We start from the raw sequence: 13492 nt of genomic DNA, 5'->3' as shown, positions 1-13492 counted from the left end.
AACAACAACAACAACACACACACACACACACACACACACACACACACACACACACACACACACACACACACACACAGTGCTAAATCTCAAACTAAAACCAAATAGGAACAAAGTAGTCACAATAAAACACAGCATTTCCTCTTATGCTTTTCAGTTTTAAAGTGGTAAAAACACTTAGGGTCCCTGCCTGACTTGCTCTTTATCCTTCCAGTTATTAGAAGACAAGGGATTATCTACCTTATGTGAAATTCTCTCGAAAAAACTGTTCAGAAGAAATTCCAATGAGCTCTAACTGAATTTTATACAAAAGTGATTTTGTAACCATTTTCATTTTCTACACACAAAGTTCCAAAGTAGGCTATTGAAAATCTGTACCTCAAGTAACATAATACTGAATATTTTGATTTCCCTCTGCTGGCGATAAGCCTCTTGAACTTCTATTTTTGAAAACTGTGGTACTCCTTAAATCCTGTTACAGAACTGCTGACAGGGGTGACAGCAAAGGAAGCAGGTGAGAGCCTGTCCCGGCAAAGGCTGGAGGAAGAGGAAGAAAATAAAGCATAAGCAAGCAAATCATCTTGCAAGAGAATTTTGGGAGATCTGTGTCACCAGTGTTCACAGGTCAGCTCAAAAGCACCATCAAGACCAGAGGAAAGGACTGGCTCTCTTTGCCTGCCTCTCCCTGCCTTGCTACATTTAAACTGTCAGGGTACATGTACCCTGGTGCATAGTCTTGATTTGAGATCCTTCTCAAGTAGCTGAGACAACCTAGCTAACAATTTTTTAAAAAGTAGTGTCAGTTGCTTTTCAAAAATAGCTCCTGGTTTGCTCAAGTCATTTTAAAAGTTCCCTTTGATTTTATAGTGAAAAACAAACAGAACTAATAATGTTTCTCTAGATTAAATTCGGTGCTGGAGGTTTACTGGCTGTCCTCAGACAACACACAATAAAGACTGATATTCTAAATCAATATTCAGCTTCATTCCTGAAGGCCATGTACTAAGTAAGTACAACCTAATTCAGTGGTACTTTGAAGCAACTGACTTAACCTTGAGAGTTAGCATTCTGTTGGGTGTTTTTTTTTTTTTTTGTTTGTTTGTTTGTTTTTGTTTTTTCCTTTTTACTTCTTTTCCTTTTATTAGGTATTTTTTATTTACATTTTAAATGTTATCCCCTTTCCTCCTTTCTCCTCCAGACACATGCTATCCTATTCCCCCTCCCCCTGCTTCTATGAAGGTGCTCCTTCACCAAACCACCCACTCCTTCCCACCTCCCCACCCTGACATTCCCCTACACTGGGGCACTGAGCCTTGACAGGACCAAGGGCTTCTCCTTCAACTGTTCCCCAAAAAAGGCCATCCTCTGCTACACATACAGATGGAGCCATAGGTTCATTCCTGTGTACTCTTGGGGGGTTTGGTGGTTTAGTCCCTGGGAGCACTAGGGGGGCTGGCTGGTTGACATTGTTGTTCTTCTTATGGGGTTGCAAACTGCTTCAGCTTCTTCAGTCCTTTCCCTATCTCCTCCACCATTGGGGACCATGTTCTCAGTTCAATGGTTGGCTGTGAGCATCCGCCTCTGTGTTTGTCAGGCTCTGGCAGAGCCGCTCAGGAGACAGCTACATCAGGCTCCTGTCAGCATGCATTTGGCATCTGCAATAGTCACTAGTTTCTGGGTTGTGCTAGAAGATTCAAAGTCAGCAGCAGCAAACCCAGCTTTCTTTCTGTTGGCCGTGTGAACAGATGCATTCCCCAGGTTCAGGGTAAGCACCTACCTGCAGGGCTGGCCTCCAGCACAGTATATTCAAAGAGGTTGTGTACACTAATACTGTTTTTTTTTTTTTTTTTTTTTTTTTTTTAAAAGACAGATTGCTGCCCAGGCTGACCCTAAACTCGCTATGTAACTGAGAACGATCTTGAACTTCTGATCTTCATATCTCCATTCCCCTAATGCTGAATTATGAGCATTAGGTGTGCAGTGCCATTTCTGGTTTAGACGGCGCTAGGGATCAAACTTGGGACCTTGCATATGTGAGGCAAGCTCTACAAACTGAGTGACAAACCCCAGCCCTGGACAAGTACTTTTGACGCTGCAAACAAGCAAGTGTGTTCTGGGAATCTTGTGAAAATACATGTTCTGATTCAAAAGAATTAAGAGTGGCCCAGGGGCCTATACTTCTAACAGTTTCAGGGATGCCCAGGACTGTGCTTCCCCACTGAACCTTGAGAAGGAAGGCTCTGTAAACTGTTTTGAGTGCTTGGCAAAATCACAACAAACTACTACATAGGCACTCAGGAAAACAAAAACAACAAAGCCACTGTCACTTTCCTGATATGAGTTTTAAAAATGATCAGACTCATCGCGACTAAGCAACTGACGCCTAAGCTTTAATTTGAGGCTGGGAAGAATGCACGTCTATTCACTTTGTGCTCATTTCCTTGGGAGAAAGAGCAAATATTCAAGAAACAACCAATAGAGGAGGTGAGGACAGGGAAGAATAACAAAACGTATTGCACGCTGACTCATAATAGGTGATGTCACAATCGTGGACCCTTCTGCAGAAAGTCCAGGGTTCCTGTGTGGGAGTCCTGGGAGAGGCACGGCAGAAGACTGGGTGGGTGGGTGAGCACTGCTGCTGCTGCTGCTGTTCAGAAACCTGCCACCTTGTGGGCTATGCTGCAGCTCTGATTCACTCCACATTTCCTTCCAAGTCCACCAGCTTAATTTCTGGTGCTAGAGTACATGTGCCGGTGCATACCCACACAGAGTTTATATGTTCAATCATGAGTGTAAACTACTACCGTGTGTTTTAACTTCTGAAAATCAGACCTGATGTGAGGTGAAAACTTCTGGTTTCTTTGGAGACTCAGTGTGTCATGTGATGTTTTTCTAGAAATTGTCTTATGAGAGGATACTTTTGCTGAAGCAGACGTGTGGGAAGATGTTTTGCTGAGGACAGATGTGTTTTTCTAGAGGCAGCCTAGAAAAAGGGCTGAAGCAGATACACGTGATGCTAAAATATATATATATATATATATATATATATATATATATATATATATGTAGCCCAATAGGCAGTGGACAGCGCTGGATGGCGTCAGTACCCCTTGCCATTCTTTGGTGGTCATCATTGGACTTTGCTGATGCTGGTCTTCACTGATGACCCTGGATGGCATTGCTATACCTTACCATTCTTTGTTAGCCAACAACTGTCATGACTTCGCAGAGAAAAATGTACCAAAAGCCTTGTGGTGGTAGCTGGCAGCTTCTTGCTGCTTCTGCGGATTTGGGTCAACTGGGAGAGCATTGCAGTTTCTTCTAGATCAATTTGCCATTATTGATTCATGAATGTGTTCCCTCGTCCTCTTGTTACCGATTCAACAATGGCGTTTACAAGTGGAGCTTGTCTCTGATTCGTGTAAACTGTACTTTTAATATCCTGACAACACAGATTGGATTTGCCCCAAAGACCTATTTCTGAACAGGTCCACAACCTCCTTTGCTCTATTAACCTGTCCTTTCCCCTACCTCTGGTGGTGGTAGGATAGGAGATGTTAAAACATTTAAGAATCCTTTTCTCAAATAAAATGATCAATGAATACCACTTTCTAGTATATGAACAGTATTGAAAACGGTCATTAATCAGGAACTGATGCTGTATATGCTCTTAAGAGAGAATCTGCCATAACTGAGCACAAACTTAATGTAAACCCTTTTCATCGTCCATAACCAATCAAGTCTTTGAAGACTTAAGTAGTGGGGGTAGGGCAGTTAAACAGCACATGGAGGTTGTTAATTATATTGATTTCTTTGAAGATTAACAAAGACAACAGAATTCTCTGGCATCTGTAAACTCTTCAAAGTCACGCACACCTTAAATCCATTTAATATAAAAGTAACTCAAAGAAACAATTTTAGAGCCCTCTGTAGAAATTCAGTTCTCAGGAAGTCAAGCAAAATGTCTGTTTTCTCCAGAAATTTGAACAATTTCAAAGGTATCACAAATAATAAGAAAGCCAGATCCTAGTGAGAACCAAAGCACTACCCTTCCCCATGATGTCACCTAGTAATAAGACGTCACGCCTGCACACACCTCTCAGCTTCTCTGGAGAGCTGCTAGTGTAAGCATGTAAGGAGTTCATTTCCAAGCCACCCCCCCCCCCCGCCACACACACAGCAAAGACTGAAGCAGGGAGCCATCCATCCATCACTTGGCAAACAAACAAACCCTTAAATATTTGCAAGTAAAAATTCTTAGCTCAATTAGCAACCTCATTTGTGTGAAGTTTTCTAAAACATGAGTTTATCCAAAATAAAAGCTCTATTATACTATGTGTCGCACCTCCCACCATACGCTGTGTTGAGGGACAAACATGCTTAGCAGTGCTCACCCACCAAGTCACATGCCTAGGACTACCCAACTCTTTAAACACACAAACACATAGAGGGGCAGACATATGCAAAATAATATTTGACAATTTCTAAAAGAGGTATTAATAATGTATGTTAGCCCCTAGGAAGAGTTCTCAACCTGTGGGTCTTCACCTCTTTGTGGGTCACATCAGATATTTACATACAATTCATAATAGTAGCAAAATTACAGTTATGAAGTAGAAAGGAAATAATGTTATGGTTGGGAGTTACAACCACAATGAAGAACTGTATTAAAGTGTCGCAGCATTAGGAAGGCTGAGAACCACTGCTCTAAGGTGAAAGCCAACGAATTCCTTAGCAACTCAAATAAACTGGGCACCCTAAATGAACCCAGGTCTACAAGCAAGTAGACACACTCTGTAATCCCTAAGTACTGCAGTGACAAGAACTGTTACTTTCTGCCTACCTCAGTGGCACCTTCTAAAAAAAGTAATAAATAGTATTTTTATTGGCTAGGAAACACCTCCATATTTCCACTACATATAGGCCCATTATGAGCTACTCGACAGGAGTACTAGGAAATCACAGTCCCCCACTGTAGATAGTGTGCTGCTCTGTCATGATGGGTTTTTCTGAAGTATAGTCTGAGTTATCTTGAGCAATAAAATGTCTCAAAAACAGTAACAATTGGAGGACTGGGAGGGGCTGGCAAGATGGGATGAAAAATGACCTTACAAAAGTACTAGATTACTCTATCTAGGCGGATCCTGTATCTCCTTTCACTTTATGAACTTCAAATTCTCCCCCTGGAATGGTCAAAGAGTTCTTTGTCTGAGACACTGTACTAGTGTTCCTTTCCAGATTCATTGAGTTTCTGATGGACTCTGAGGGAAAGGATGTAATTCCAAACAAGCCAGGTGCACAGGATAGTGAGAAGCTGATAGGCAGGATCTCCTCGGGGAACCTGCAGGAGGGAGGGACCCCGTCCTTGTGAGGGAGGGGCTGACTAAAGGACCCAGTGTGAAGCACTCACTCCCAGGAGACACTCCCCTGCGCACTCTCAGCAGACCAGTAGAGACCTTCACATGCTCTACTACTGTTTCAATGGACATTCATTTTCCTAAAAGAGCTTTGTTAAAGCTCAAAGTCTCGTATCATTTTTAGTGTTTCACATGCTGACAAATACGTTCCCTCTGATCTTAATCTCAACAAACTTCTGAAACCACCGATTGGCCAAGCACATGGTCCCTATGAAAATACTTTCTTATGCTGGATTACCCTAAGCCCCAATGTTTATGAAGTTTTGCCCTAACTCCAACCCACCCCACATCACCTCAGGGGATGACTATGGCACTCGTTCCTTTGGTACATATCACATGCTGCCATATAACTTCTGTTGTGGAGCTTGCAAAGTCGACAGCTTCTTTTTTCAGGGAAGATAACGGTTTCTTGACAATGGGGGCCATGCTATTAACAAACTTTTCTTTGTGCTTTCCCTGGTACCCGGCACGACTGTTTATACTTAAAAGCTACTCAGTAAGAATTCACTAAGTAAAAACAAAGACATTCTCTAGTTCACTCTATGTGTATCTCACAAGCCCAGAACAGACAGCATGAAAGGTCTCACTAGAGGACAGTGATGTAATAGCCACTGTTCTCTTTTCTGGATCCAAGACAGGCCTGACTCTCTGTGATCCTAGAGGGGGTTCATCTACATGCCTCTAAAATGGGGTGTCTTTTCTAGTCTTGTTCATCAATTAAGCCCACGTTGTTGGTCCTTCTCTGTGGAAAAGATAATCTCAGACACACATCTGGCACACCTGCTTACAAACCTATGTGACTGGTGCAATTTGAGAGGAAAAGTATTTACTTTCTAGTACCTCCTTCCAGTCTCAAACATTATTACTTCAACACCAACTACTCTGACCCTTCATTAATTGCTCCCATATTTGCCTCCTGCTCCTGCTTACATTGACTCCTCTATTCTGCCTGCTCTTCTGGGCCAAAGCAACTAATAGTTTCCAAAAAAACTACATAATCCCCTACTATACTGACTATAAGTTATAGTATTATGCTATTATTATTTTATTTCCCCCCTGCATCCCTGCTATAAGAATATTAGCTCCATGAAAGCTGATCTTGTTTTTGTTGGATTTTGAGACAGGGTCTCATGTAGCCCATGCTGGCTTTGAACTCATTATGTAGCTGAGATGATCCTGAACTGATGCTCCTGTCTCTGGCTTCCATGTGCTGGGAATACAGTTTTATTCAGTGCTGGGGATTGGATCCAAGTGCTCTGGGCATTGCCAGAAAAGCACTCCACCATTTCAGCTACACCCTCATCCCTGAGAACTAATGCTCCTGAGCGAGGATTTCTCTTTTCTCTGTTGGATCTGTTTGAGACAAAGGTGGCATTAATCAACAGTGACTAAATAACCAACAATGCCAATTTCCCTAGTGGGACCCTGAAGGCCCCACAGTGGTGGGTTTTTCTCTGAGAATTTTCTTTTCCTCATCCACAGAAATAGTACACTATAGTACAGTATAACACACACACACACACACACACACACACACACACACGTATATGGAGTACTGTATGTACAGTGTATGTACAGTCTAAGACTATAGGTTAAGAGCACAATTAAAAAGCTTCCCATGAGAATAGAACTAAATCCCTGTTCTATCTGCCACCATGTATGGCTTGTATAATTTTGGGATATCTCGGTCTCTCAGTCTCATTTTCTTTTCCTATCAGTAGAACAGGATAACCTACACCAACCAGAAGGGCTTCTGTAGGTACTCAATAATAGCCCATCTTATAGATGTGTCTTACTCAGCCACCAGGGGATATAGATTTTCACCATCCTGGCCCTAGTCCCTGGGGAAACATGAAGCGGCTATCCTGTAGGTTCACATAGCCCTGACCTATATTCAGCCTTTCTTCAGAACACTGCAAAGCCACAGGAGGCCACTGCTGAGGGACAGTGGTCATGCATGGCAGCCAGTGCTCTGGAGCCTGAGGGCTGGGAGCTATCTTCCAACACCTGCAGAAGGCTATCTAAGTAACACACACCAAATAAAAGCTTTTGAATATTTACAAGGAAAGGATTAATTTATCCCTGGAAATAGCACTTTAATTAAAAATGACTTTTGGGGGGCTTATATCCAGAAAGCAATATATTGCCAAATTACATTTTAACAAGGTCTAGGTCTATCTTTAACTTTTAAAAAAGAGCCCAATGCCACTCAGTGCTTTTCACACACCAAGGCAACAGAAAAATCATTGCTTTGCTGCCCTGGGTTCAGCCAGATGTCTCTCCTCCCAGCTTTGTGACTGCTTTCAGTCTCCAGCTGTCTCTGCCACACTCCTGCTCTCTGAGAACTGCAGGGTCAGCAGAGACGTTGACACATTACAGTCACACCATGAGAGAAACTCTGCCACAGCTTTATCACTTACACATTCTCTTTCCCCAGGGCCACAGGTCCACAAGAGGAAAGAGCAAACCTGATTCCCAGTCATACATATGAGCGTTTTCAGTGATGTCTGACTCACTCTGGAAACAAACCACACTGACAAGTAATCCACTCAGCACTGACACCAACACCTCCAGGCTTTTGTTTTTCCATCTGAAATCATATTTTCTGAGCATGAAATAAACAATGGACACAGGGCACCAAGTGGGATCCATTGAGTACATTGCCATTTCTAGACAGCTTGAACATTTTATACTTCACAATTTTGTACTGCTGAGAAACATGGAAAATATATTAAAATTCTTAAAGCAAAGACAGTATACCATGGATATGCTTTTAAAAGATTGAAGTAACTCTTAAATTATATTTAATTATAAGTACTCAGGCAACCATATGGGACAAGGCTGTCTGCCTCCTGGACTTTCTACTTCCTTCTATTGCTTGGGTCTGGGAAAGGCAATGAAGGACGTTTGTCCATCCTGGCTCCTTGGACAGCAGCTACTTTACACACTGAATCCCACTGCAACCTCTTAGGAGTGATAAGTGACCTAGTCATAACATTAATTTCCCAACACGAAGAGCTCTGGCAGTAAAAATAGAGAGTTAATTGTATGTCAAAGACAGGTGGCCTTGTCAGTGCTGCTCTCAAGTGAGGTAATCTCCGTGGCTCTTCTGGCCTCCACTGAGACTTATGTCTTCAGAACCTGCTGTACAATCTCACCTTCCCAGTGTGCAACACTTCATCTACCTCAGCACTGCCATTCTGAGCCTCTGGTTTTGAAAGATTAGGAAAGAAACTCACAAGTTCTTATTCTGCACACCCTATAATTTGAGTCTTTTCCAGACCCAGCAACTCAGGGATCAGCACATTTTTGTCTTTAAGGTATACCTAAGAAACACTGTGGGGCTTGATATGTTTATGTAAACATCTTCAAAGAAATGAATGTATAATTCAAGAAAATATTCTGTGAAAGAATTTGTTTTCTGATTACAAAATGATTTCCTGCTCTTGGAAAACTGACAGTTTTGCATTTACTTAGCTGGCTTTGGAAGTCCCACAGAGAGTATCATTCCTCTCAGGTCCTTAACATCTCTTTTCCAAGTGCAAGTATTTGTTGGTTTCAAAGGTAGCTCTACAAGGGAAGACCCCTTCCTGATTTAACCCTTTAGATGCTCACTGGTAACACGGCAGACAGACTGGAGAACCCAAGCATCCTTGATTCCTTTTCTACCAAGGGAAGCAGCCTCAGTAAGTACAAGGTCTGTTAGACATACAGTGAACACCCAGCACCCACACTGTGACTCCCTCCCCCAGTAAGCCTTTCTTCCACTTTGGTCAGACTGGTGCAACAGCCAGGGCCTGCCATGGAGGGAGGAGGTACACCAGCACAAGTGGAGAAAGGAAGGAGGAGTGGCCTGCTTCTGAAAGAGCTCTACCAGCAGCAAGGCTGCAACCTTTCATGTTTAGGGCACTCCTAACTCCTTATAGTGTACACTTTCAAGATTCAGTTTTGCTATTTTCCTTGTCATTAGTCTGTTTCCTTTGAAACAGCAGCAGAGTTGGGACCAACAGATCTAACTTGGGCTTTCTGAAGCAACGTTTCTACTCATGTGGTCTCTGTGACTTCTACAAGTGTATCTCGACCAGGGCCAGATGGTACAGAAGGTGGCGGTACTGCCCATCAACCTGATCTTCAGAAACTTGCAAAATAGGTCTTTGATTGAAGTGTGGACTGTGAGTAAGTCTGTGTGCTGGTAGAGGGTTGTGCTACTGGCTTAGATGAACTTTGTACTAAATGATGTAGAAGAAAGTGTTTCCAACTAGAAATGGTCAAGCATGGGAGAGGTTGAGGAGGCAGTACAGTGTTTTTAAGGGTGTTTTCTGTTGGAAGTACAGTCTGAAACATGTATTAATATGGTTTTAGAAGCCCTTATGTTGTTATCAGGCAACAAAAAAATGCTATGAGGTTGTTTTTGTTACAAAACAAGAAAGAAAGAAAGAGAGAGAGAGAGAGAGAGAGAGAGAGAGAGAGAGAGAGAGAGAGAGAAAGAAAGGAGGGAGGAAAGGAGGGAGGGGGGAAGGAGGGAGGGAGGAAGGAACAAAGCAAGCAAGCAAGCAACCTAACTTGTTTGAGTAAACCAATGATGACCGTTGAATCTTTATAGCATGTTTCCAAGGCTAAGATAACGTATGTTCCTCTTTAGCATAGAAATAGAGAGAGGACCCAAAGGGTATAAGTGCTTAAGGTTTTATTAGAGAACCACATGAGACTGGAGATATGGTTTTAATACTCGCCATACAACATGGGGGCCTGGTCTGAATACTCAGTCCAAAGGTAAAAGTCTAGAGGTACAACCCGAGGGGATTCCCCTTTACCTGACTCTATGATGTTCTTTCTGCCTAAGGGGCTCCTTCCCCATGCCTCATTAACTACTTTCAGCCTCTGTTTAACTGATATCTGCTCTGTGGTGCCCTGACTTCTCCACCTTAAACTAATGGCCCTGCCATGTCTCACCCATCACCTAGCAAGCTCCATCAGGACTGCCTACTTTCTGTTCTTGATGTTGTCCAGACCAGGAAACTGAGTTAATGTCCTGACTACGACACAACAGTATACAGTAGGCATTCAGTAAATCTTTACTGAATATATAGACAGCCAAGCCATGAAGACAAAAACCACAGCTCTACCTTACATTTCACCTATAGGAATATGTTTGCATCATACGGCAAACCCATTATGCACAACCAGGCAGTTCATCTCTGGAACTTCACGCTGTGAGTCATTTCACACAGTCCTCCATGTGACGAGTATGGACTTCAGGTTTACGATATGGCCTGGGATCTCAAGGTCAACTCTAATTGTGCTTATAATCTAGCAGCATGATGTGATGGTTAAATGAGTTCCTATCCATCCAAGGTGAGCATCCACAAGAGCCAGTAACTGGCAGATTTTTACCAACACTACCCATTACCAGGTTAGGGTCTTTAATAGGACAGTTCCTATTAGTTCTCATTCATTTGTTGTACTTAAGTAAAATGAACAATAAAACCCTATATTTATTTAAAACAAAAGCCAGAAAAATGGCTTGATTCTCCATTGCTTTGCTAAAACACTATGACCAAGGCAATGACTAGAAGAGCTTATGTGAGCTAACAGTTCCAGGGAGCTAAGAGTCCTTGATGGCAAAATGAAGGCATCTGAAGGCAGGAACAGGAAGCTGATGGTCTATATCTTGAACCACAAGCAGAGTGGATAAACTGGAAATGGTATGAGTCAACCTTCCCAAACAGTGACACCAACCGAGGGCCAGGCATTCTAATACCTAAGACTCTGGGCGACATTTCTCATTTAAACTGTCACAACGGTGAGTAAGGAATGGCCAGAATGTTATATAGGCATACTTGATGAAAAAGCATGTTGCAAAATTTAATGCACAGGATTATCTGCCAAGTCAGTGTGTACTGGTTCATATTTGAGGTGCATGAAGTCCTATTTGTGAGGTATCTAGTCCCTAAGAAATAGAAACGAATAAGTTACACAGATAACCTTAAGAGCCAATGCAGCAAGTCTTCACATGCTAAGAAGACATAAAAGCCCATCGTGTGGTGTCCCAATGGAAGTCACACAGAGTCACTGTACTTACTTGCAGAAGTGTCCCATGAATATGGTTTTGTCGGAAACACTGGTCAGTGCTGCTGGGGAGTGAGTCCAGCAGAGCATGGAGGGTACTTGGTATCTGGTCTATCGTAATGAAGGGGACCAATGCACGAGCTGCCATTTCACGGGAGCGGTAAAAAGGTGAGCGACCACACCTGCGAAAAACATAATACAGTGTCATCCAATGCTTGTTTCCACATCTGTATCTTTGTATATGTCTCTTTACAGGATTAGTAAAACATTGGAAATGACTGTTCATATATTTTCCTTACCCAAATGATGTTTTTCTTTGTATAAGTTTCACAGTTCACATTGTTTTTGGCAAAAATAACACTAATACATATAATTCTATCACAGGAAAAAAAAGATAACAGCTGATAGCAAAAATGGCTTGCACCTTAATGATGAACAAATATTAACCAGACACCATGAAGAGCAGAAAGTGCTGTTACGGGCCATGAACAGAAAGACTATCTCTGAGCAGCCTATATGCTGGTTGGAAAGACAAGACACACAATTGAAACACTGAGCAAACCCAAGGCAGTGTGGAGAGAAAGATAACCAAGTGATCATGGTGCTGTGGTTACAAGAATGCAAAGAGAAAGACTGGGCGTCAGGAAAGCATGGTTCTAGTTGGTGCCCGAGCCAAAGCAAGGGCAGCAAGGCTCAGGAGACATGGAGGGGTTTCTGGATGACTGAGATACTAACACTAAGGCTTAGGAACTGACAGGATGATGGGACAGGCCACACTGAGAAGCACCACAAATGGCAAGCTACACGATACAAAGTTCCTAATAAGAGGGCAAGACATAAACCCCAACTCCTTATCCTCGCCACTGAGCTGATTCAGGTACAGAGTAGGAATTAAGCAATGGACAGCCAGGGACAAGTGGCATTTTGTGATGCTTTCCAGAGCACTGGAAAGGCAGGTAGCTAAGGACTTCCTAACATTGTAAACACTTAGCTCCTGAGATGCCACAGCCATTTTGCTGAGTGAGACTGCAGGAGTTCTAGTTCTCAAAGTGACTTAAACCACTTAGAACTCACAGCATCAATGTGGGAGACTGGGTCTGTGCTTACAGCGAATAACTTTCCAGGTCATTCTAAGAGATAAGGAACAGCCAGAGGACGGGCCAGGAGGGGTTTAACAACTGGACTGTAAAAAAGATTAAAAAAGAAAAAAAAAAAGATTAAAAGAGAAAAAAAAAAGAATATTGGACCAAGCTCAATAAAATAAATGCAACCCCCCAAAACAACAACAACAACAACAACAGCAACAACAACAACAGCAACAACAAACAACAACAACAACAACAACAACAACAACAACAACAACAACAACAGCACAGACACTACAGAAAGGCACCGAGAGTTTGCCCTCTTCTTTTTACCTTAGGCATGTATCTGGGAGTAGATGTAGAAAGAGCTGTGTTTATTTTTATTTAAGAAAAATATTTCACATATTCTTAAACCTAATAGTTTCCTATTGGTAAATCAACATATTAAAAACAATTCTGACATCCAAAGTACCCTAAAACTAGACTGGCTAGAGAAGTCATGGCTGCCTAATAAGCTTTTTTTGACCGACTTAACTTTCTGAGTGCCTATTACAAACATCTAAAAAGATATGATTAGGCTAAGTACAAAAGTGACTTCGGTTTTTAGTGTTAAAATTTGCTGTGTGATAGAGATATTTCTTAAAGAAATACTTTTCATTGTTTTTCTAAATTATGTATGTCTATATACATGAATGTAGAGATCAAAGGAATGGATCCCTTAGAGCTGGAGTAACAAGTGCTGGGAATCAAACTCCAGTCCTCTAAAAGATCAATATACACTCTCAACCCCTGGACCATTTCTCTCGACCCTGAGGGATACATTTTTAATAATTGTGGATAAGTTTTATAATATTTTAATATACATTTCTTGTTTTTAAAAACTAATATTTATTAATTTATATTTGTTTCATGTTTATTTTATAC

The 13492-nt window shown here is 41.9% G+C and overlaps 1 protein-coding gene across 5 annotated transcripts in view; it reads right to left on the bottom strand.

Annotated features, from left to right (window-relative positions):
- Positions 1 to 13492, bottom strand: part of Thada (THADA, armadillo repeat containing) — a 300575-nt gene that overhangs the window by 113837 nt on the left and 173246 nt on the right. For all 5 annotated transcript variants that reach the window (XR_015621847.1, XR_015621846.1, XR_015621848.1 and 2 more), the window contains 1 exon segment: positions 11497 to 11665. Coding sequence is in view for 2 of the 5 variants with exons in the window: in NM_001191769.2 (NP_001178698.1) it covers positions 11497 to 11665 (169 nt within the window). In the remaining 3 variants the exon portion in view is untranslated.

Source organism: Rattus norvegicus, chromosome 6 (assembly GCF_021556685.1).
Source record: "Rattus norvegicus strain SHRSP/BbbUtx chromosome 6, alternate assembly SHRSP_T2T, whole genome shotgun sequence".
NCBI lineage: Eukaryota > Metazoa > Chordata > Mammalia > Rodentia > Muridae > Rattus > Rattus norvegicus.
This window is presented reverse-complemented; position numbering and strand designations above follow the sequence as displayed.